The 25,260-nt window shown below is 48.8% G+C and overlaps 2 protein-coding genes across 4 annotated transcripts; both read right to left on the bottom strand.

The window, feature by feature from the left end:
• Window positions 1-2,202: 2,202 nt before the first annotated feature.
• PCYOX1L (prenylcysteine oxidase 1 like) lies at window positions 2,203-14,887 on the bottom strand. Its single transcript, XM_059698862.1, has 6 exons — window positions 14,712-14,887; window positions 10,478-10,684; window positions 8,871-9,045; window positions 7,079-7,290; window positions 4,713-4,853; window positions 2,203-4,276 (listed from the first exon to the last, which is right to left on the bottom strand). The coding sequence occupies exons 1-6, from the start codon at window positions 14,797-14,799 to the stop codon at window positions 3,618-3,620; spliced, it is 1,482 nt and encodes a 493-aa protein (XP_059554845.1). The 5' UTR covers window positions 14,800-14,887; the 3' UTR covers window positions 2,203-3,617.
• Window positions 14,888-17,187: 2,300 nt separating this feature from the next.
• Window positions 17,188-24,745, bottom strand: GRPEL2 (GrpE like 2, mitochondrial). Of its 3 annotated transcripts, none has more exons than XM_059698860.1 (5): window positions 24,422-24,726; window positions 23,348-23,423; window positions 22,242-22,395; window positions 21,396-21,477; window positions 17,188-20,073 (listed from the first exon to the last, which is right to left on the bottom strand). In XM_059698860.1, coding segments are annotated over exons 2-5 (603 nt in total). In that variant the 5' UTR covers window positions 23,350-23,423; window positions 24,422-24,726; the 3' UTR covers window positions 17,188-19,708. The 3 variants fall into 3 exon arrangements, with proteins under 3 accessions (XP_059554843.1, XP_059554844.1, XP_059554842.1); XM_059698861.1 differs by having other exon boundaries at window positions 24,608-24,660; XM_059698859.1 differs by lacking the exon at window positions 23,348-23,423 and having other exon boundaries at window positions 24,608-24,745.
• Between the last annotated feature and the right edge of the window lie 515 nt (window positions 24,746-25,260).

The raw sequence follows: 25,260 nt of genomic DNA, 5'->3' as shown, positions 1-25,260 counted from the left end.
GCAAGATGGTTGCTCTGGTCCTGGGAGGAGACCCCAGGTGCCCTGGGCATAGGGATTGGGTGGGGAAACTCCTCACCTGGTGGGACTCCTCCCAGAGCACCAGGCACACAGAGATCCTCAATAAACACCAGTTAGTTTATTAGTTTTATATGGAGGTTGGCAGTTTCTCTTTCCAGGAGTCAGTTTTCTCATCTGGAGCGTGGTCTCGTGAGCCTGGGTGGGCAGCTGGCCCTGGTTTAAAGGCAGCAGCAGCAGGGAGCTTGGGGCCTTTGCAGAACTGGGTCCACACTGCGCCCCCCACCTCCTTTGGTTGGAGTTTAAATGTGTCTCCTGCTTTCCACTCTCTGGTGAGAGTCCCCCAACTCCGTAAGAATAGGGGCCTCATCTGCCAACGTCAGTGCTGCATCCCCAGCACCTAGCACAGTGCCACATTCAAAATAGGGGTGCAGGGCTTGGTGAATGAATGCATGCATGCATTCATGCAAGGAGGCCTCCAGGGGAGCCCAAGATCTGCCCCTAGCTCCCTCTGTTGCTCCTTCAAAGGTGGGTCAAGAGCAAGGCACTCCTCCCTCCCCACTGTTCTTCACCCCCCCCCCCCCAACTCTACCCTCCACAGCCCTCCTCCCACCGAAGCGCTGAAATCCTGCTTGAGCCACCTGCTCTAGGAGTGAAGTTCCTTTGAGGAGTTCTAAACATATACTACACTGCCCCCAGGATGACTGAGAATGTGACCTCTTTCCTGTTTTATCTGGTAGATGACAGGACTCTTTGTCTTTGCAAAAGCTCTCTCTTCTCCCCGAGGGCTGTAGGTCCCTGGGGGCTCCTGGTAAGCCTGGGGGCAAAGGTTTCCCCCCGTTCTCACGCTCCCTTACGGATCTCTGCCCTTTCCTCGTGGGTGGGAAGGTGGTGAGATGCAGCTCTCAGGTTTGGGCCTGGGGAAGTGGGCAGCATGGGCATTTTGGCCCAGTTTGTTTCTGAGCTGTTCAGGCCTGCGTACCCAGACAAAGGAAGTTTCTGAAGAAGCAGCCAGCTCCACAGCACTCGAGCTGGGCATGGAGCCAAATGCCAGCTTCGGGGATCAAATGTAACTGCCCTGGTTTGCCTCTTTTGTACACATCCTTAGGGAGGCAACAGAGGGGTGGTTATCAGGGACAAATTTATTGGCCTTGGTCCTCTGGCGCAAAACCAATGATCACCGGTTACTCCGTGATAGCCCGAGGCATCTCCATTTTAAATATAAACCACGAGAGGAGGCTATTTCACACTGGTTTCACTGGACTGGAGAAAAGGGAACGGTCACAGCCCCATCCTACCTGTGGCTGACATTGTGCGTTTCTCCAACACCCTTTCTACCCCGAGGCCCTTGTAGTCTGGATGAGACCACCTCTGCTCCAGGGGTGGGGCCTGACTGTTCTAAGCCAATCAGCATGTGGCATTCACTTGGCCACAGGAATTGGTTCAGCAGGGGCCCAACTGGCCCAGAGCCCAGACTTTGGCTCAGGGGTCGTGGGAGAAGATGCTCTCGCTCTGGGAGCTGTTGGCAGCCGTCCTTGACCATGAGAGAAGTAATGGCGCTGGCACTGCACAGTGCCCTGAGCTGGGACTGTTATGATAACCAATAAAACCCTTTTATTGCTTAAGGCAGCCTGAGTTTGGTTTTCTACTACGTCAACCAAAAGCATTCTTACCCGACGTGTCAACTTCAAAATCCCTGTAGTAACCAAGGGCATGTTTCTCTAACGTTAAAGGCACCAACGCTTTAATGACCACTGCCATCACCTCCGCAGGGTAAAACTTCAGAGCCAGTTTGGGCCTCTGCCTACTTGAAGGGGATTTTGCCCCATGCTGAACTCAATTCTTTAGGAGAAGCTCCAGATTTTAACTCTGTGAACTCACCAAGAAACCTTGGGCAAATTACTTCCTCATTTGGGGCTTTTATCTCTATCTCTTCAAAAAAAGGGAAGTTAGCCCTAGCCAGTTTGGCTCAGTAGATAGAGCGTTGGCCTGTGGACTAAAGGGTCGCAGGTTTGATTCTGGCCAAGGGCATGTGCCTGGGTTGCAGGCTTCATCCCCAGTAGGGACATGCAGGAGGCAGCCTATCAGTGATTCTCTCTCATCATTGATGTTTCTATCTCTCTATCTATCTCTCTCCCTTCCTCTCTAAAATCAATAAAAAAGTATATTAAAAAAAAAGGGGGGAAGTTAGCCACATTATGAGTGTCCCTTGGCAGTGTTGTGTCCTCCTGGGCCCAACCCCAGAGCCAGATTTAGCAGGTCTGGGTGGGACTTGGGCATACTAATCATGTTAACCTCTGAACTGCACCCCAACACCTTTTCTTTCTTTACTCTGCTGGGGTCAGTGCTTGGGGGTCAGGTATGACTGCCTTATGCCGGTCTAGGGACTTGTCTCCATGCAAGACAGGTCATTGTTACATTCCTCAATCCCTGCATAATGGACAGACGGGTCAATTCCTGCAGGTGCCAAGGAAGTTTTCCTCTTCCTACGGCCTGGTATGTTTCCCATTTCCCAGTGGTTGCCAGGAAGCTTGGAGCTACACTGGCTGTCCCTTGGGGGTAATCATCTCTTCCCTGGGTCCTACCACAGCCATCTCTCCAACAAATGGTATTGCTGAGAGGCTTGGATGATGTCTAGTAAGTTATTTTTTTAAAAAATTGATTTAAGAGAGAGGGAGGAAGGAGAGAGAGGGAAACATCGATTTGCTGTTCCACTTATTTATGCGCTCATTGGTTGATTCTTATATGTGCCCTGACCAGGATCAAACCCACGACCCTGGAATATCGGGATGATGCTCTAACCAACTGAGCTTCCTGGCCAGGGCAATAAGTTCTTAACCAGGCACCTCACATCCAACAAGCCCTCCGTAAATAAGAGCTATTATCATGTCTTCTGTTTCCTGATCTTCCCTTCTTCTTGATTTGTGACCATCTGGTTACTTGTGTCATTGTTGGTGTTGCCACAGGTACATTTTGGGAGTAGGCAGTGAAAAACAACAAAGAAACTGGATTCAGAGTTCTGTCTTCTATTCATTCCCATCATTATCTCTGTCTCCTACTTAGAAAAGCCAGTCAGAAGTACCTGGAGAAGATGGACTTTTATTTCTTCATTTAAAAAAATAAATAAAATGAATACACTGGTCTGAATTTCCTTCCCTTCTCTTACTCTCTCTCTTAAAAAGGAACAACCACCCTGGCCGGTTTGGCTCAGTGGATGGAGCGTCGGCCTGCGGACCGAAGGGTCCCAGATTCGGTTCCGGTCAAGGGCATGTACCTTGGTTGCGGGCACATCCCCAGTGGGGAGTGTGCAGGAGGCAGCTGAATCGATGTTTCTCTCTCATTGATGTTTCTAACTCTCTATCCCTCTCCTTTTCTGTAAAAAAATCAATATATTAAAAAAAAAAAAAGGAACAATCACTCTGAGAATCCTTAAGACAGAGAGGCAGAGAGCAGGTCGCCTGGACCCACTGGAGAGATTTCACTCGACATGGGAGGGGTCAGAAGGAGGCTGGGCAGGCGAGTGTGGCTTGCGCAGCCTTGGCTGCTGTGGGGGGTGGTCCATCTTCAGCGGGGATGGACATTCCCAGGCTCGCCTGGAGCCCTCAGAGTTCAGTCTTCACCTTGTGCATCAGGTCCTTTTGGTCAATTTTGTCTAGGTCCTGGTACCAGCGATTGTAAGCGAGCAGGGCCACGTTCTTGGCAGCTACAGCCATGACCTCCACGGAGCTGGCTGCCCACTCCAGGGCACTGAGGTGGAAGAGCTGGTCGTGGAGTGCGAACCGAGGGAGAGTGGTGCGGGAGCCGTGGATGGGGTGGGCCTGCCACTCGGCTGTCTGCACTGAATAATAGGAGCGGAAGAGGGTCTTTAGCTGGGACCGGAGGAGAGGCTTGGGGGACTGGACTCGCCAAACGGCTGCCTCCTGAGGCTGCTTCCGCCGGAAGTTGGTCGAGATGTTGACGGGACAGATGTTGTCCAGGGCACAGAAGAAAGTGGGGAAATCTGTGGTGAGGATGCTGGCAAAGGGGAAAAGCTTAGGGTCAGGGAACCCGAAGTAGGAGGAGTTGAGGTAGCCGTGGACCAAGGAGACAACGGTGGGCTGGAAAGAGTCCTGGATGACGTCAACGGGCGGGTCGAAGCCTTCAAAGGCGATGGTGCTGCTGTTGTCCAGGTGCAGGGGGGTGGCGATGACCACGATGTCGTAGAAGTCGAAGCTAGTGCCCGCCTCGTTCTCATACTCGACCAGGTACAAAGGTTTCCCTTCTGGAAGGAGAGAAGAGAGCACAAAAGTCAACTCATTTCTTGGCTTCTACCCATCGATCTCTCATCTGGGGCCCAGAATGGAGGGTGTGAGACCCCTGGGTGTGGCTGGGCTGTCCAGATGGTGGGGGTCATCTTTCCATGCAGGTGTGGCTGCAGGGCAAGCACTGGACTGGGAGCCAGGAGACTCGAGCTCTGGCTCTGCTACCGCTGCTGACGGTGGTCAAATGAATAGAGCTAGATTGATGCGAATCTGTGTTCTGGCTTTGACATTGGAATTGGGACAACAGTGCCCTCTGGTGTCACTTGACAAGGCTGGGACTTCCCATTGGTTTTTTGGAATCCTCCCAGGCAGATCAAACTGGAGTTTGGGGACAGAAGAGGCCTAAGTGTTCACTGTCTAGGAGTGGGGTGGCCACACCCGCTGCTGTCTGCTCACCTGTATGCTGCAGGGTCACAGAGGTCACTGTGGCATGGATCACGTTGGCCTTGGTGAGCTTCAGCAGACCGGAACAAACCAGCTTGTTGCCTCCCTCCACGGACCACAGGATGCCTTGGGCCCCCGCTAGTGCCATGGCTCCTGGGCAAAGGGGAAAGGGGGCAGAATCACTGGGCAGTAAGTAGGGCTGAAGAATCCCCTACCATCCTACCTGGCCTCCCTCCCAGGCCAAGACCCCCCACAACCATGGGCACAGAGAGACATAACACACAAAATTAAATGTAACAAATGTACAATGCTATGAGGTGACAACACCATGCTCAATGCAAGAGCCAGCTACCTAAGAACACAGACTGTATGATTCTATTTATACAGACTATCCAGAATGGGCACATCCATAGAAACACTAGGTAGATTCGTGGTTGCCTAGGGCTGGAGAGCTGGGGGTATTGGGGAATTGATAGCTAAAGCTAAAGGTATGAGGTTTCCTTTGGGGGCAATGAAATGTTCAAAATGGTGGTGATGGATGCACAACTGTGAATATAGTCAAAACCACTCAATTGTAAACTTTAAATGGGTGAATTGTGTGGTATGTGAATTGTATTTTGAAGGATACACACAAAATACTAAAAAGGGAACAGGGAAGCTCCATGAGGGGACACACAGCAGGATCTGAAGACTGGGAAGGAGCTTGTCAATTTCAAACCTTTTCATTCATTTATTCACCCAAAATGGCCTGAGTGCCTACAATGGTCCAGGCACTTTCTAAGTGTTAGGGATACATTAGTAAACCAGGGAGACAGAGATTCCTGTCCTCAGGAAGCATAACTTCTAGTGGGAGAAAAATAAGTAAGTGTAATAGTCCACTAGAAGATGATGCTTGCGGGGGAGGGAGACTGGGGCTGCTGGGGGCAAGAGGCAGGGTAAGACAAGGAGGTGGGGTAGCTTCAAGAGAAGGCACCACCTACACAAAGACATGATGGGGGAGAGTTTAGCACGACTGCGTCTCGGGGAAGACTGTTCCAGGCAGAGGGATGATCACACAAAAGCCCGAAGGTGAGGAGCACACCTGGAGGCATGGTGAGGAGGGCAGAGTGGCTGGACTGGGGTGAGCGGGTGGGGAGAGGCGGTGGGGCCTGGGCCATGTAGGGCCTAGCAGCCACTGAGAGGACTTTTGGGTTTCACTTGAAGGAAAACAGGAGCCCTGACTCAGTTTCACAGGCAGACCTGACACGACTCGTCTTTTGTTTTAAAAGGATCACCCAGCAGATGTGGTGAGAATAGCCTGCAAGGGGCGGGGGTGTGGGCGGACCTGGTGGGAGACTTGCAGTAATTCAGGTGAGGGATGATACTGCTTACACCAGGGAGGAAGCAGTGGTGGGAACCTGCTGGCTTCTGGATATAGAAGGAAATAAAGCAAATGAGATTTCTTGACATATCCTTGTGGAGGGTATGAGAGAAAGAAATGCATCAAGATTTGGGCAGGAGCGACCGTGAGGAGTTACTACCAACCCCGCTGGGAGAGGCAGGCTCCAGGAGGAAAGGTCGGGAGCTCAGGTTCGGCCGTGCTGACTCTGAGACAGCCATTAAAAGTCCCAGTGGAGACATAAGGGTGGCAGCTGACATGTGAGACTGCAGTTCTGGAGAGAGGTCTGGGTTGGAGGTCATGCTCAGGAGGCAGGTGGGTGGAACTGAACGCCCCGAGACTGGCTGAGCTCACCAAGGGCGCATGAGAAGAGGACCAAGGACCGAGCCTGGGCCCTTCCATGTTATGAGGCCGGGAGGAGAGAAGGGCCAGCCAAGCAGGCTGGGAGGAGAGGCCAGCAAGTGCCTGTGCAATTTCTTGGCCTTAAATGCCCCAGCTCTCTGTCCTCTCACGGCCCCAGCAAAATCCTACCACATCTTCCAAGGCCCGAACGGTGGCCATGCCTGGGGGAAGACATGCCCAATGGCTCTGCAGGCAGATTTAGTTATGACCCCTCTTGTGGCCTGTGCTGGAGGACAGTGGGTGGTGCACATGCTCACTGGCCCAGCCATGAGCTGGGAAGATTAGGCGGGCTAATACGTAGATGAATACCCAGGGCCCAGGGGCCCGCTGGGTAGTTACTAAAGCTAACCTAGTCAGGAGTAGGAGAAACCCACTGGACCTGAGATCTGTGCCTCACTTTTGCCGTCTATAAAGTGGGGTAGATACATCTCCTGCAAGCTCGCAGGACCGATGCCAGAATCAAATGGGGTTGGGGCCACAAGCGCTCAGGCAGCCGTACTGAGCCAGGCAGACGTGAGGTTGTTATGGGGAGCCAGCCCATGCTGGGCACTGTGGGGCAGGGAAGGGCAGGCGGGCAGGCCGAGGGCCACAGGCTCACCAGCAAAGGCGGGCATCGCTGCTGACTGGCCGTAGCTGGCCCGCAGGACGGCAGAGACGATGTCGTCGATAAAGCGCTGAGTGACGCCCACCTGGAGCAGGGACTCCGCCACAGAGCGCTGGGTCATGTTGATGAAGCTGGACTCCCCCAGCGAGTAGAGCAGCTCCTCCACGCCCGAGAAGGCGTAACCGTGGGCCTGGTACTTATAGATCCTGGGAGAGATGCGGAGCTGGGGCCCTTACGCAGAAAGGCCTTTGGGCAGACCACCCGCTCCCGGGCCACTGCTCCTGGGAGGCCCGGCAGGGACCCACCCTCCTCTGCATGGTTACAGTCCCCTGGGTCTGTTCACTGGCTGTGGGGGGCCTGGCCCACCTAAGGGGACAGCGCAGGGTGAAGGGCAAATGCCTCGGAATCCCATCAGACTGGGCTTCACACGGTGGCTCTGCTGAATGACAGCTGCAAACATTCTCTGAGCCACTCCCTGTCAAGGGCACCGTCCTCCTCTCACGCAGCTGGGACTGCCAGGCACTAGGCCACCGCCCCACTGATGCACCCCCCTCTAGGACCACATGGGGCCCGATGGCAGCTGCCTCATGCCAATATTGTCACCCTCTCTGCCAGCCCAGCCTGTCCTCTCCTTTAGCTTGATCTAACAGGACTGCCACCTACTCCCCAAGCTCGCATCTTGCCCCTCCCTCCATAACTCCCCCAATCTCAGGGAGCATGTGCTGATGGATTTCCGGGCGGGTTGGCCTTTGACATGTTGCCTCTGCTTGGGCTGCTGTGTAAACATGTTGAGTCTGGTTATTAACGGGATACCCGGATGGAGGTGTTAGAAACGTGGGTCTGGGACTAAAGGGGAAACAGGCTGACAGGGAGAAGTGTCTCTGACAAAAGGGAGGACTCAGCTTTGTATGTTTGTATAAAAACTGACAAGGGAGAAAATCATAAGAGAGTGGTGAGGATATGACGTTTGGGGGCTACCTGGAGAATATACGGAGGAGGTGCCATAAAAGGCACAGTCAGCGAAGTGGAGAGGGGGGGGGAAGTGCCAGGGACAGGAAGGAGCACCTCTGTACCTGGCCCAGGGGCAGGGGGACCCTTCAGGGGGACTCTGAAGGAGAGCTGGAGGGCCAGCGTGGCAAGCAGGTGAACTGAGAAAGGGACAGAGTGACCACGGCCACTCGGCCTTGTTCTCTGGCAGTGATGGGGAGGGGCTGAGACCCAAGGAGGAGAGAAGGGCGAAGAAAGGTGTTAGTTCGCGGTGGGGAAACTGGGAGACAGCAGTGTCAGGGTCAGCCCGCAGGCTGCACTCAGCCGACAGATATGTTTCCTTCGGCTAAGAAGAAGAATGGGTTGCATACATTGAAAAGCTGGGAGATTTCACATGTAACTCCAGATTTTCAGCTTCTTCTGAAAAAACTGGAAGAACTAGCCACATGAGGTAGGTATTCCCCCACGGCTGCACTTGGTCTAGCAGAGTGCCGGCTGCCCCCTCTGAAGGCCTTGCTCTTTAGGGTGCCCCACCCCACCCCCTCTCTCCCACCTGCTGCTGTATATCCCCTTTAGGTGCCTGAGTTTACCCCTGCTTAGCTTAGCAGAGATAAAGAGGACGCTATCGTGATAATACCAGAGACCATGCCTATACCAACTCCCACTGGGTGCTTGCTCGGGGCCTGGATGGAATGGTGCTGGGTACCTTTTCCTTTTGGGCAATGTATAGTCAAGCCGGTTCCTTGCCCACCTCGTCCCCCTGTCCCTTGGGAAGCCCCACAGCTCCGCCCAGCCCTACCTCATGAACTTCTCCATGACCTCCTCCACCCACATCTGCAGCCGCAGGAAGCTGATGCCGTAGTGCCACCAGAGGCGGAAGAGGTTCAGCAGGTACCAGTCCGTCTCCTCCAGCACAAAGTTCTCCCCGCCGAAGATGGCGCTCCTGCCCACCACCTCTCGCCGGTGTTTCAGCCCTGAGGAGACAAGGAGGAGCCCCTCAGGTCCCCTTCAGAGGGCCCCCCGGGAGACCTAGCGGTGCCTGAAGCTGAAATTCGGGGCCTTTCCGAAGGATGCAAGTGGACTGGCTCCCTTCAAGGGAATATGAACTCTATGGTTCATCCATCCGTGCTGCTTGTTTAAGACAGTCAACCAATGCAAGGGGGAAAGGTTGGGGCTGGTTAGTCAATAAGGAGATAAAGATTAAAATAGTGTATTATTTTACTTTTTTTTCCCCCAAAAGGGATCCACTCAGCCACGAGTGGAATTCAGGTGCCATCCTGAATGTGAGGGGTGGACAGCTCTGGGATGGCAGCCCTGGGCACCAAGACCACACGGGAAGAGTCTCAGCTCCTTGTAGCCACCACGCTCTACAGCTTGCAGAGCACAGGCGCGTGTGTATCTCACTCCGCCCTCTCACGGTCCGGGAAGAGGCAGGACAGGTGTCGGAGACGTGGAAACCGAGGCTTTCAGGTTAAAGGACCTGCCCCAAGTCACAGGTTATTTTGCCTTCACCCTCCCATTCCTGTCTCTGAGTCGCCAGCATCTTTGTTCAGCATCCTTCCAGAGATATTTTGTGCAAATACTCATAAATGTGTATATTTCTGAGTCCCCCCCCTCCCCCCACATACTATACACTGTTCTGTACTTTACCGACATGCTGTCTTGGAGATTGTCCTATGCCTGGACGTAAAGGACGCCCTCATCTGGCTGGACGTAAAGGACGCCCTCATCTGGCTATATACTTAAACAATAATTATTTAATCTCAGATCCCAGTGGATGGGCAGGTAGGATATTTTCCACCTTTTGCTATTCTAAACAATGTTGTGATGATAACCGTATGTGTCTGCCTCTTTGCACATGTGCAAATATCACTTCTGAGAAGTGGAATTTCTGCATCGAACAGTATATGTTTTTGTGGTTTTGATCGATGCCACTGGGGTTAAATCCCAGCTCTCTCACTTATTAGCTGCACGGCCTTAGCCGAGGTGCATACATTTTCTGAGTTTCAATTTCCGCAGGAGGAGATATGACCCATCTTGCAGGCTGGTAGGGAGGATTAGAGGTAATGTCTACGTACCACCTACAAGGATGCCAGGTACCTGGCAAGCACACAGCAAGTGCAAGCCATTACTATTATGATTATGAAGAGGCAGCAAATTGGAAGGGAGAGAAACTGGCCTGGGAGTCAAACCTGAGTTGTAATCCCGGCTCTGCAACTAACTCACTGTGTAACCTCAGGCAAGTTCCTTCCCCTCTCTGGTCTCAGCTGCTCCATCTGTAAAATGAGGAGATTGGGCTACATGACCTTCTGGCCTTGACCATCAGGGGTGGGCAATATGGGAAGGGCCTGATGGCTGCTGCCAGCCCTGGGGGCTGGACGATGAGCCCCAGGGCGGTGCACTCACCCAGGTGCTTGACGAAGTCCTGCATGTGCAGGCTCAGGGAGTGGAAGGAGGCGGCCCCGCTCTCATAGTGCTGCTTGTTGACCGAGATGGTGGCCAAGCGGCCACCCACCGTCCCCTTCTCAAACACGTCGATCTGCACCCGGGGGCCGAAATGCTGCTGAAGAAAATGCGTCACGGCAGAGCCCCCGATTCCAGCGCCAACCACGGCTGCCAGCAGGCCCGGGAGGCAGCAAGGAGAGAGACAGAAAATGGGCATGAGACTGCAGGACACACCTTCACGGCCTCCTGGGCCAGTGATTCCCAGGCCCTTGCGTAGGGTTAGAACACCTCAGAAAGGCAATCTGTGGACTCGTTGTTAGTAAAGCCAATACTCAAGAGCAAAGGACAATATGAAAACTGCCAACTACTGTAACTCTCACTTTGTAAAAGGAAAAACACACACACACACACACACACATTAGCAGCAAAAAAGCAGGGACCTCAAATTTCAGGATGATCATTTAAAGAGAATAAATTTAGTTTGATACAAAACCCATTACATTGTCCCTATTTTTATTTCACTATGAAAACCTGGTCACGCCCTGGCCGGTTTGCCTCAGTGGATAGAGCGTCAGCCTGTGGACTGAGGGGTCCCGGGTTTGATTCCGGTCAGGGGCATGTACCTTGGTTGCGGGCACAGCCCCGGGGTGCGGGGGGAGGAGTGTGCAGGAGGCAGCTGATCGATGTTTCTCTCTCATCGATGTTTCTAACTCTCTATCCCTCTCCCTTCCTTTCTGTAAAAAATCAATAAAATATATTTTTTAAAAAAAGAAAAGAAAACTTGGTCACTGACAGGTACTATTAGGTAGATCAGTGTTTGGAAACCATTCTTTAACCCAAGGTTTGGCAAACTAGAGCTCAGGGGTGAAATCTATGCAGATGCCTGTTTTTTTGCAAACAGTCTTATTGGAACGCAGCCAAACCTGTTCTTTAGCTTGTCTCTGGCTGCTTGCCTGTGAGGCAGAGTTGAGTAGTTGCAACAGAGACTATAAGGCCTGCAAAGTCTAAAATATTTACTCTCTGACCCTTTCCTGAAGAAGTCGGCCAACCCTTGGTCGAGTCCAACCTATTACCTGACACATCGTTTCTATATCTGTCTTGGCCAAGACTAGACAGCACCCTGTGATGGGTCGCTCAGAAGCCTATGGGGCACTTTATTCCAGTTTAGGCTCTTGTTACAAAGTTTCAGCTCTTGGAGGTCTTTTTGGGTCTTATCACCCCTTGTGTTTCCTACACCTCTTCCCTTCGCAAACTTGGTTCACACGCCATCAGTATTCTTATTCAAGTCGCTGATAAAAAACGTCTCACCGCACAGGGCTGTGAGGTGCTACTGGAAACCACCATCCGGATAGATACGAATCTAGATACGAATCCAAAACAGGACTGTGAGAGGACAGTAAGGCAGCTCTGAAGCTACTGAACGGGCCTGACACCCGACCCACCATGTATCTGATCCTCTCATCTGACAGTCCAGCTAGTAACTCTAGTCAAAAAGAAAATAAGATAAATCTGGTGTGATTTGTCCTTCCTAGACCTATGGTGGACCCTGAAACCACCAGCTCCTGTCCAGTAGGCAAAAATGCAAGGCTCTTTATCATCTGGCCTCCTTGTACTTATTCCATCCCCTGCCCCACCCTTGCAAACTCTTCTTATCTCTGTGGAGCATGTGACTGCATTGCTCCCTTTACCAGGAATGCGCCGTCACCTCTGCCTCCCTGGCTTCTAGGGCCCTCATGCCACTGCCTGGCTTGCCTGGCCCACCTGACGAGTCAGGCGTCCCTCCGGCATATTTCCGCATGACACTGTCTGACCCCTGGCCTGGTCCTTGACACGTTCTGCTCAAATGCTCTGTTTGAGGACTGACAGCAGGTCACTCCGCCCCCAGAGCCTGGCAGGCAGGAGAGTTCATTAAGTATTTGTTGTACCTTGAGAAAACACACCAAACCACTTCCCCCTTCTTGGTATTGACAAAGCTACTTCCAAGAATGCCACTAACCGTTTTAAACCAGTGTCTCCCCTCCCCTCCATTTGCAACAGAGCCCCAAACTGGCCACTTTTCCAGAGAAACCGGTATCACCAGGCCTGGAAGCTGCCCAAGGGTCAGAGGGAAGCAGAACACCTGGCTCACTCAACACCCATGAACTGACACCCACTCTCTGGGGCACACGATGAATCAGACAGGGCCTCTGTCCCCCCCCTGAGCCCAGGCAGAGAGGGGCAGACAGACGCATGCACAAGCAGCTACGACAATGTGTGACTAAGGGCGACAACAGGGTTCCAGGGAATCCTGAGGAGGAAGCAATGACTTCTGCCCGGGGGTGGGGAGACACAGGTTTCACAGGAGAAGGGTCGCTTGGGTGGGACTCTGGAGGACAACCTGGAAGCCCGTGAGCAGAAACACATTCTCCACAGAGAGAAGAGCGTGAGCAGGGCAGCGTGTGGAACTACGGGGGATTTCAAGGGTCCCACGCCACACCGAGGGGTTCAGATGTGACCCTGCAGCAGTCTGAGGGTTAAGCCACGCTAACAGGAAGCTCCTCATTATGGTGTGGGTAGAGCTCAGACCACCAGGGTGGACGGAGGCTCCTGTCAGAGAGCTGAGGACAATCAGGAAGCCCCCGGGCAGCTGGGCATTGCCAAGTGTCCTGCTTTAGATGACCCCTGGGGCAAGGTAGGCAGGGCCAGCTGGAACGCAGCAGGCAGCAAGCTTCGCATTGCCAGGAACAATAGTGCTGGGAGGAGGCCCTGAGCCTTCTCCAGTGGTCAGTGTCCTGCTCTCTTGTCCATTCCCCAGAGAAGGAAGAGTGCCCAGCACCTCCAGATACTGCCTGCCTAACTCTTCCCCATCCTTCAGAGCCTGGCTCAAAACCCACCTTCTCCACAAGGTCTTCTTTGGCCATGCTGGCCCTCAAGAGTCTTTCTTTAGAAAATCCTAAACTCTCGGTCCCAAATTGATTTCTGACATGCTGCAGTCTGTCTTAACCCTTTGTGGCCTGAGCTGTGGCTTTGTAACCCAAGACGCCTTAGCACTGCGCTGACCCTAAGTGTGTGGTGCTCCCATGGGACATCCCTCCCTGCCAAGTGGGGTGCACAGAAGAAGAGTGGAGTGGGGGCTCCTACTTCCCCACACCTCTGCCAACCTATGGAAGTTTTCCGTGAGGGACATGACAATCTTTTGAGTCATGTTGAGTTAAAATGACAATCATTAAGAGGAAAAAAAAAACTTGTAAACAAATATGGGGAAGGCTAGTCAATGACATGCATGATGAAGTGCTTAGCAAAGCGTCCTGATGCCTGCAGTTTATTTTGAAATCCATTAACATGTCAGATGGGCTCATGGATGTGGACAGGTGTGTGATAAGGCGAGTAGAGTAGCAGTCTGGTAATGGCAAGAACCAGGTGGTGGGTAGAGGGATGATCACTGCGAAAATTCTTTCAATGTCCGTGGACATTCGAAATTTTTCAAAATAAAATAACGGGGGATGGGGGGAAACAGGCAAAACCCACAAAACACAACACACACAAATACTATAAAATGACTGCTATTAAAAAGTTCCCCAGTCTGCCACTCAGCAAATCTCCAGCAGACCTACCCTGGGCTCTGTCTCCACTAGGGCTGTCTCCTCCTCTCCCAGAGGCCTGGTTTAGGTGCTGCTTCCAGAAGCGCCCCAGAGCCCCCCCAGAGCCATCAGAGGCTGGGGTGAAGCGCCCTTCCTCTATAGCAGGGTACTCACAGCCTTAGCACTAACTTCCCGGTATTGTGCAGTCTTCTTCTGCAGGAACTAGGAGCGCCGTGCCTGCTACCCAGGCCTTCAATCAGCCTTTGTGCATGCCAGTCTCTCACACCCTGACCTCTGTTATCGGGGGCACTTGACAAAGAGACTGGTCCATGGCAGATGCCTCACTGTTTCGGAATTTTTCGGTGAGATCACTGGCCAGTCCTGCCCAAGCCCCTTTTCCACCCCAGATAGCCTCGACACATGCCCATGCCACCCTCCGCAGCAGCACCTTGCCTGCTGCGGTCCCCTTCCGCGCCCAGTCGCAATCCCTCGCCTCCTCCCCACCCAGCTCCTCTCCCGGGGACCCCTCCATCGCCCAGCTGCCTTCCCCATCCCCCACCCAGCTGCTGCCGGCTGAGAACCCTTTTCCCGCGCAGCCCTCCCCAGCTCAGCACCCCATCGCGTCCTTCCCGCACCGATTTTACTAGGCCCGGCGTCTCCGCCTGCAGCGGCGGCGGCGAGGAGCGCGGCCAGCGCGGCGAGGAAGCGAGCGGCGCGGGCCATGGCGGGCGGCGACGGGGGCAGCACGCCGGGGTCCGGCGCTCGCGCTGGTGCTGGGCTCACCGCCCCGCCCGGGAGCGACACGGGCCGTCCCGCCTTCCAGCCTCTCGGCTCACAGCCTCTCATTGGACGAGCAGCCGTCCCTCTCCGGCACAGGCTGCATCTCTCTCGGGCAGGCTCTGTCATTGGCAGCTTCCCCGTCCCGCCTCCTGGATCTGGGCTCGTCATTGGTTGGCTTATCCAGGTGTGCACTTTTCGGTGCTCAGCATCAGGACCTGGGTCCTGCTGCAGGAAGATTGGTGGAAGAGGAAGAACTAAAGCTTAGACGACTTCGGTTCAAGTCCAACCTCTGAGAGGCACTAGCTCTGTAATCTGCCTCCTCTGTGTCTCAGTCAGTTTCCCTGCTCAACCTTCCTAGGGGGTTGTGATGATCACGTGACACAAGGAATGTGAAAATGCTTGGTAGTGTCTGCAAATGCTGGAAATTGCTGACCAAGCATGCAGCCAGGGTTACCCTCTGTATATGCTTCTGATACTGCTGTTAGGTTTACTTGCAGTTTCTACACAGTTAGTCACTAAGCCTCCTACTTAAAAACAAGACAAAACAAACTAAAGGGAAGGATTTCATCCCCTCACAGTGAAGGAAAGGTAAAAAGGAAGGGATAAACCTCCATTTTCACCCTCTAAGAAAACGGTGTGGATAGTTTGCCACACTGAAAGACAGATTTCCTCTAGCAGGAAATAAAATTGGGGATAAATAAGTAAAATCCATATTGTTAGATTATGGCTAAGAGAAGAAATTGAAGGGATTCAGAGAATAGTAATGGAGCTTATAGCTGAGGTCCTAAACTAGCTTTGTGTCTTAAGAGGGCCAAACTGGATTACTAGTAAAGTGGTAGATGAATAAACAAACATTCCTAATATTATATATATGTATACACACAACCCCCCCCCAAAAACCCAAAAAACCCCCCAAAACTTTGGCTATGTTTGTGTCAGAATGCAAAATCTTTTAAGTTTACTTCCAAAGACTCAAAAAATTCCTTAAATTTTTTTTGAGCAAAGCTCTTTTCTGTGCTGACTTAATGGTGTAGGTTTCTTGTAGGGTAAATCATATTAACTTTAAAACAACTTCTTCACTCTGCTTGTAACTTCAGGGTGCTTGAAAACTCTAGAATCTAGAGCTGTGTTTTCTTCCGTTAGGAAGTTCTTCCAATCCTAACATCACATTGGCAGTGTGAGCGCATCAAAGTTGTAGGACGAGTTCAAAAAAGCTGTACGAGGAAAGCAAAGAGGCATGATTCTAGAGGCAGCGGGGTTAAAACAACTAGTGAGACTGGGGATGAGGTTGGGTGACTCTATCAGTTATCTACTGCTGCATAACAAACTACCCCAAAACTTAGTGGCTAAAAGTAAGTTATTTGTCCCAAACCCGCACTTTGGGCGGGGCTGTGAGATCAGGTCATCTCTGTCCCACGTGGTGTCCGGTGAGGCTGAAGGACTCACTTTCAAGATGGCTGGCAAGATGGTGCTGCTGTCAGTTGGGTTGGGCCAGCTTAGCTAGGCCCTCAGTTCTACCCCACAGGCTGCTTCAGCTTGCTCTTGGTTTGGTGGCTGGCTTCTAAGAGTGACCATCCAGAGACGGAAGGTTTGTGTCAACAAACTGGCAGTGTCACTTCTACTGTATTCTATTGGTCAATCACAAAGTTCAAATTCAAGGAAATTTGGACCCAGGTTTTCACATGTTTTAAAACCTCCACTGTGAAATTAAGAATGTGGACAAAGTCTATGAGTACATAGGAACTAGAATTTACTTACTGACTAACCCTGGGAATATGGGAAATAACGGATCCTGGAGTCAGGGTGTGCAGAAGAATAAAAAAAGAAAGGTCACACTGCAGGAAAGGCTGGCTCCAAAGAAAGCCACTCAGCCAGGAGGCTGGGTAGGTGGAAGTCAGCTGAGCAGAGGTAAAAACAAGGCCAGGCAGAGGTTGGGAAGGACAAGGTCACGTGTTAGTAATCTGGTTGAGGATGGTAAAACTTCCAGCAGTTCGTTAAGTGTTTAGAGCAGACAAGACAATTAGAACCAAGAAGCAAGCACGAGAAAATAAGGCAATTCTAGAGAGAAAGGCAAAAACAGTAGTCTAGATCTAAAAAATACAAAGGAATCAGAAAGCAGCAGGTCAAGGAGCTATAAAAACAGACAAGACTTCAACACCAGGGGAGGGTGGGGAAGGCCTTCACTGCATCCATTTGGCTGGGCTGCTGTGAAATCTCAAGGTACTGCCACTGAGCACCAAACACGGTGGGTCACAGTCACTGAAGTGGCCACAGCATATCAATGAACAATATGAACTAGTCAAACAAAGACACTACACATGTGAATTGCAGTTATTTCAAGTTGGGTTTTATTCGTTATTTCTGAACATCATATATCATCCTTAGTTTTCCCTCTTTGATTTTGTTTTAGTGTTTAAGAGCCTTTCTTCACTTAGCAAATCCTTTGCCATGAAAGCACCAAAGAAGTTACATCAGGATTGTACTGACTGGTTCCTTTACGGCAGTGGGAAAAATCTGCTAGAATCCAAGTACCAAAACACCAAGACCCCTTCTTTACATGAGCCAAAGTTTCGTCCCATATCCACTGCAAACCAATGTCTTTTCACATTACCATCAAGGTGAAAATGATTCAGAGCACCAACACAATTTTATTGCTCAATCAGTCTAAATGTGGATTTCTTGCATTATGGTTTAAAAAAAAACACCACACACAAAACCAAACCCCAAAACAACCAGAAGCTGGAAGAAAAATACATCACTCTGATTAGCTTGTAAGTTTGAATAGTTAAGTACCTCTCAACCAGTATTCCCCTTTCCCTAGACTTTAGGCAGCTATAAAAACAGGAAAAACAATGTGTATAATAAAAAGCAATAAAAATAAATATTTGAGGGCCTACTAAAATAGGCAAGTTACACATTTCATTTAATCCTCACAATACTGTGAGAAGATTATAACCATTTTTACAAATAAGGAAGCAGGCTCAGAAGGGTGAGATGAATGGGGCCAAAGGTTATGACGACTGAGCTGGGATTTATGTTCAGGTATATACCTACCAAGCCTATGCTTGATTATGCTGCTCTGGCTCTCAAAAGTCCTTCAACTTGAGATTCGTACTGTCTAGCTCCATTTTCTAAATTTACACCTTTAAGTCCACAAAACTACTAAATAAAAAAAGAATCTAAAATTATTCTCAAACTACTAAAACAGGAGCTTACAAGGAATATTAGAAAACTCTTCAAGTAATCAGAACATTCCATACCGAAAATTACAGTTATTTTAATTCACTGGTAATGATAGCCTGTAATCCAAGGGCACATGAATAAATATAATTGGCTTATTTTCTTATTGTCACCATCTGTCAATCTCAAAGGAACACAGGCCAAAACAAAGACAAATTCCTATTGTGAAATCTGAATGCTCATTAAATTTATACTATGCACTTAGCAGGATGCTAAGAGGTTCTGGTTTTAAAATCTTACCACCAGTGTTTTGTTTGCATTTTAAGAGCATGCATTCTTTTTTAAAGTGTCTAAGTCTGATGGAGATGGTAGGGCTCATAGGTGGATGGCTCTATTGATCTAAGTCTGTGTAGTGTCCTAGAATTATGTATGTCTAAGAGGATAACTTTTACCACTCCACTGGAAGCAGTCACAGAGTTCCAGTAGAAATGGATTTATTTTATGGGTAATTAACTTAAACCTAAACTCACGCAATTAAAACAATGAAGGGAAAAAACAACAACCCTAAACCTATGTGATCTGAACAGCTAACACTTAGTTGTCTGCTGGGAACATCTTTGCATGTTCATTAAAGAGCTGTTAAATCTTAAATGATTTAAGTTATCTAGTTGTTCCTTATTTGAGTTCTCAGTGAAATTTAGTACACTAGTTTTAGAGAATTTTTTTTTAGTCCAATTCTAAAAACACTGTTTTCATATGCCAGAAAAAGTGGAAAGGGTGAAATTAGTTTATAATTAAGGCCTCTTCTAGCATTAAAATAGCCATAAGTGACCTCCTTTCTAAAGTCTGATGTAGCATCCATTCACTAACTCATACATTGAACACATTTTATGGAACACCAGTTATAAGAAGCAAGACTGAAAGAATAACGAATAAACATATAGGCTCATTAACTTTAGGAAGTCAATACATTAAAGGGGTGATACGTTTGCATACATGTGACATAAAGGGAACTGGGTATCTTAATTTCTCAATGTTCCCTGCCTTCCAAGTGTTGCCTGGGTCTTTAGCCTTATAAATGGGAATCAGAAAAAGACAATGAGTGTGAATATAATGTCTACCTGACAGGAACAAAAATGGCTTAAAGGAAAATAAAATTTAAAAAGGTAAAGTCTGAAAATCTATGTATATAAAAATTAACCCAAATGATCTAAATTCATACAACTATAAAGCTTTATCATCTAAGTACCCAAATGTTGAACCACTCCTTTTCCCCACAAAATACAAGATCCTATACAATTCCTGTTATGGGGACTATTAGAAAGGAATATTCAGTTGAAAATACGTAAACATATATTCATTTCCAACTTTTAAAAAGATTTTGGATTGAAAGTCATCAGAGTACAAATGTAAAGATAATTTTCTTTAACATATTTTGATAAAGGCCATAGGAACACTTGTCACATTGTTCAAATGCCCAATGGCAAGACTCCTGATGAGACAGACCAAACAGGTCACAGTAAATCAACAGAGTGTCTTAGAAAGAAAGCCAATATGACTAAACCCAACAAGATCACATGAAGTAGCTCATGTACAATACAAACCTAGTTTAATAAATAAAGGAAACACAAGTGGCTGCACTCTGAAGGACATTCAGTTCCTCACGGCCCATTCACAGTCTTCTCTGAGACTCCACTGCCACTTCCACCTGGGCAAGTCTAATGGTGCGGCCATGAAGCTTGTAGCCGTCTTGCCTTACTAATGCCACTGTGCCAGGCTGCACCCCAACACCAGCCGGCACATGACAGATGAGTTCATGCTCATGTGGGTCGTATTTGTCACCAATGGGGGTCATCTTCTCCAGGCCGTGCTTGGCAAACACGCTTTTCAGCTTTGCTTCTAAAAGCGACAATCCTCGGAAGATTTTCTCCAGGCTGAGCTTCTGGTCCCCAGGCTCTGTTTCCTCAGAAATGCTCTCTGTAGTCTTCTCCAAAATGTCTGCCAGCTCTACCAAGTCCTTACAGAAGCTCTGAATTCCTACGGAGAGACCAGACACTTTTAATGTTTATGAGGAAACCACTCTGCCTTTGGGGGTGGAGTCTGGGGAAGGCCCAGAGAGGTGACTAGTGTACTGGCCACACCAGGAAGTGGGAAGATTGCCACACAGGACTCAGGGATCATCATCAACCCAACTGACAAGCCAGTTTCTCTTGGAAGGCACATGACTAGGAAGCCTACTAGGATGGTAGGCAGATGTAGAACCCAAGAACTAGGAAAGACTATTTATAATGGGCTCAGGAATTGGTCCTTTAAACCCATTTTTATGCCTTGTATTTTTGTTGCTATTCATTTTTAGCACTGAGTTATGTAAATTTTGAAAATTTCTGCCTTCTCAGTTATGTTGAGGCATGCATTCTCAATGGGGACAAGACATTAGGATTTCATGGGAGGCAATAATAAAAAATTAGTTGACAAAAGACCATGCTAAAGGTGGGTCAAAAGAATGGTTTATTTTGAGGATTGGTTAAATAGGAAAGAATAATAGGTTAGGGGTCAGGAGATAATGAACTCAGTCTACATCTATCACAAGTTCACTTTTGTCATTAAAAGGAGACTGGACCAGATAGACTCCAAGGGCCCTTCAGGCACTTCCTTCTATGTATAGTGAAAGTATAATGTTACCTAATAACTTGTGAGGACAGCAAATAATCAGATTTGCCCTTTACCTTTGAAGCCCTGTTACTCAACTAACAAGATGCATGTAGAGAAAAATTTCTGAAAGACTTTGAAATGGACCTAAGAGAATGAATGTGATCTAGCACAGCTTCCCAGGGTTATCTGCTTCCATATGGTCCAAGCTTTAGTCTCTGAGTTATTTTATAATTTAGCAAGTTGTAGAATACTGAGAATAATGCAAATAATTCTTGTCCACACTTGTAAATATAGTTTGGTGGAGATACAATTGATTATTGCACTGTATAGGCCTATTTTGCTACAATGAAGCAAGTTTCAGCAGTCCTGATGGCCAATGTGTCTGTTTAATGGATTCTCTGACCATCTTAATGATTCACTTGTTAATGAGTTAAACACAATTGTTTGTATGAGCACTAGAGTGTTAAATGTCATGCTTGAAAAGGAAATAACGAAGGTTTGGTCAAACTAAAGACAAGCGTTATTTTAGTAAATGGTTCACTTGACAACATTCCCCAAAAGCAGCATGAAAGCCTATGGTAATAATGGAAGGGTAGGGTAGGGATCAGTTAAGGACTCAGATGTGTTCTCACTATGTTCAGTTTGCAGAACTGTTGGTAAGTAGCCTTAAAGTTAAAGGTACTCTTTATTGTGAATAAATCTCTCACCAAATATCTTGGCATCTTCTACACATCTCTGGGTTCGCCTTCTTATGTTTTCACCATCAGCTAGAGCTCTCTGGTATCTCACCTGACCATCAAAAGCAAAGTTAACATGGTGAGAAAACACATGCTTTTTTGGTAGGAAAGAATGTTTTTGCACACTTAAAAAAAAGAAATTGTAGGAATCTTTTATCAGTTACTCCAAATGCCCAGTCAAAGCAGGAACCTACTCTTTATAGAAGCCCTGAAAGGCTGTCATTTAGCCTGGTAGCTTGAACATATCAACAGTTTTCAAGCTCATCTTGAGAAAAAGCTTTCTTTTTTACATTCAGCCAACATTATCACTGTCCAACTTTTGTTCACTGAATTGAACTCTAAGACAAACAAAAGTACATTTAAAAAATGTGTCATCTATTTGAAGGCAGTTACTTCAGTCTCTTTAGTCTTTGTCTCTTTCATTTTTATAATCCCTGGTTCCTTTAAATGCTGTCATAGAACATGCTTTCCAACCTCCTTACCATATGTTGGTCTTGCTTTGCAATTACTCTAATATCTATCTTCACCAAAGTGTGTTTGTCAACCCAGTACTGGGAGCAGTATGCCAAATGTAGTATGATCAGCAGAGTATAATGATAAATAACCTGTCATTCAACAAATATTTACTGTCAATCACATGCCAGGCCTTGCACCTCCTCTGAAGCTACCAAAATATAAAATATCTAAATGCTGTAACAAAATAGGGAATTGAAAGAGATTGCTATCCTTAGTCAGTGATAATTGACATAAAAAACTTTACTTGGATATTTAACCAGAGAGAGAATGTGAAGAGCACATAATATAAAATCTACTCACGGTTAAATCCTGGACTTCCTTCTCCAGTCTCACAGCTTTTAGCTTTAAGGCTCTTTCTGCAAGAGAGGGCCCAAGCTCATCCGGAGGGTCCTCAGAGCTGCAGTCCTCACCCGCAGTTCTCTGGGTGGCAGTGCTGAAAGGATGCAGGCAGCCCCTGAAGGAGGAGGGAGGCAGCGCATAATGAAGAAATGCCATCATAAACAGTCAACAGTTACAACGGAGTTCGGAGACTGCAAGTTTCCAGACTGAACTCAAGACAAGTGTTTTCAGTCACAGTAACAATACGAACAATTATAAAATGCTTACTAAGCACTACAGACTGTTTTCAAGATTTTACTTAAATCATCTTTTCATTTCATAACAATGCGTGAGATAAGTACTATGATCATTCCTATTGCACAGATGAGAAAACTGAGGCTCAGCGAGGCTTAAGACTTGTTCAGGATCACATAGCTAGTATTCTATGGAGCCAGGATACTGGCACCAGGCAGTAGAAATAGCCAGAAATGCGGACACAAAAATTATCAAGAAGAATCCAAGTTCTGATACTTAGATTCAGTGGGGGCATTTATCAGTTGGGGGAATTCAAAATACAAAGCCATAAAGCTGGTTCAATCCTTGATTTTATAGTTGGGGAAAATAAAGCCCAGTACAGGGACTTTATCAAACTGAAGTTAGATCTAGAATTCTAAATCTTCCTGATTGTAAACTGTAAGGCTTTTAGAGAAGAGAACCTGTGCTGAATAAGAAAAATTCTGAGATGGTAACTCACCTATATGCAAAACCAAGTCAACTAAATATGCATAAAACACTATATGTTATGGACTGTGAATTATAAACAGGCGAGTAAGGAAGATCTTTGTATTTAATTATACGTATAACCTACAATTTTATACAGCTAAAATGTTTGCCATTGCGTTCAGTTTATAGAGGAGGAAATTTGGAGTCGGGGCTAGCTTGTAGATCTTGGATTGCAGCACCTCTGACCTTTTCTTCAATGAGGTTTCCAATGCACCTCCTGGATCCTCGTCATTTGAGGGTAAGTAAAATTATCAAGAAAATCAATCTGTGAGAACAAAAAAGCTCTTTAAAAATGGTTTACTCACATAAACTGGCATAGACTGAGGAGCGCTCATTGAGGCGACATCCGAGCAAAGGTTCAAAGAGGGTAAAGGAGTTTTGCTTCAAGAAAGGGAAGAGGGAACAGCCAGTAGAAGGTGTCGGCAGGACTTCCATATCCCCAGACTTTCCAGGCCAGGCCCGAGTCCACTGGTGTCAGATTATACACATGAAATAGCTTCTTCCTCGAAAACCCCTAACAAACCATACTTATTCAATAGAGAGGAGGTGGCCGGACCTCAAGTCCTGGAAGAGAGGGAGTGTGGCAATCCCTTCAGAACTGGAGTGGGGGTGCATTTGATCAGGAGGAGCCATTTTTCTCCTGGTCACTTCCCCACCCCACAAACTGCCACAAAGACTTTGAAAAAGGCCCCAGGGCAACCTCTCACCCAGGTGTTAGGGCGGGGTGCTTGCCGGGTCAGGTGTGTGAAGATTAAAAAGATGACGAATAGCTTTGCAGACAGTAAATTTTCGGATTCCCCCGCGGATTAATTTACATTTCAGAGGTCCAACCTGACCCACCCACGTACTCAGCCATTTCCTTCATTCCGAGGAAGAAGTAGCCCACAGGGAGTTGTTCCTGAGAATAATTAACGTTGCTTCCTAATTACAAGCGCCGATTCTGGGGCCCCGAATGGTTTCCCGTCTGGAATAGTATTCCGAGAAGTTACTCAACTTTTCCAAACCTCAGTTTCCTCAATTAAACCGGGGCTAATACAAAAAATTGCCCATAGTTCTACCATCGGCATAAGTGATCGATAAAAACGGCCGCAGCCCATAGATAAAAACAGCAACTGGAACTTCACAGACCCCCAAAGGCAGGGGAAAGGGCGGTTGGGGGGACACCAATGCCAGGCCCTCCTTTTCCTGAAGGTGAAGCGAAGCCCGGAACACGGGGAAGGGGCGGCCGGAGTCACACCGGAGTCGGGGAGAGGGTCCCATCTATCCACAGACACCACAGCCGCGGGGAAGCGGCCGGGAGAGGTACCTGCCCAGTTCAACCCATGCTCGGGGCTGAAGAGATCTCCCGCCTCCGAGGACGTGACCTCGGGTTTTCCCACCTTCTCCGCCGGGCAATGAAGCGCGGCTGCGGGCCTCAGTTTGCCGCTCTGTAAAACGGGGCGGCGAGCGCCTGATCGGAGTGGCCGAGAGGCTTGGTGAGTCCTTTTGTCCACAACTGGCCCTGCGGCTCGCTCATCCCGCATTGTCCTCACGTCCCCGACCCACGGCCTGCTCCGCTGGCTTACCTGCCATCGGACGCGGCAGTGGAGGCCAAGAGGTGCTGCACCCGCCGCCGGAACGCCCACAAGGACCGCGCGGCCATGTTCCCGACCTAGGCCGACAGAGGCAGCGCACGCGCACTGGCTCCAAGTGACGAGACGCGCTCACTCCAAAAACCACGCTTCCCGGCAGCCTTCGCGGGCGATTCCCTCTCCCGGATGCCGGAAGCGAACGTTCATTTCCGGTGCGCCAGTCTGTTACCGCGCCGGGGGCGCAACACTTCCGGTCCTCGGTGGGTTCTGCACGTTGTATGTGTTTCTGTTTCAACAGCGTAGGCGCGGTGCTAGCCGCGGGTTCCACGGGGATCCCAGATGTGCTCCTTTGGAGCTTATGTGAAATTATAAACAAACAAATGCAAACGCGATATAAAGTCAAAATAGGACCGAAGTTTAAAGGTGAGGGTTATGGTGTTGCGGAAGACTAATACAGTATGGCCGAATGTGGGGAGTTTTCCTAAAGGGAATAGTATTTGAACTGAAAGCTGTGGAGTGAGTAGATGAAAGAGCAGGAAAGTAGTTCAGGTAGTAGTAAGCAGCTTCTGCAATAATCCAGTGGAGAGGGAGAGTGCAGCGAGAAAGACTGAAATACTGGAGGAAGGGGTGGTCACAACGTAAGACGT

The sequence above is a fragment of the Myotis daubentonii genome, chromosome 5 (assembly GCF_963259705.1).
Source record: "Myotis daubentonii chromosome 5, mMyoDau2.1, whole genome shotgun sequence".
Taxonomy (NCBI): Eukaryota; Metazoa; Chordata; class Mammalia; order Chiroptera; family Vespertilionidae; genus Myotis; species Myotis daubentonii.
Note: the sequence above shows the minus strand (reverse complement) of the source record. Positions and strands in the feature narration are given on the sequence as shown.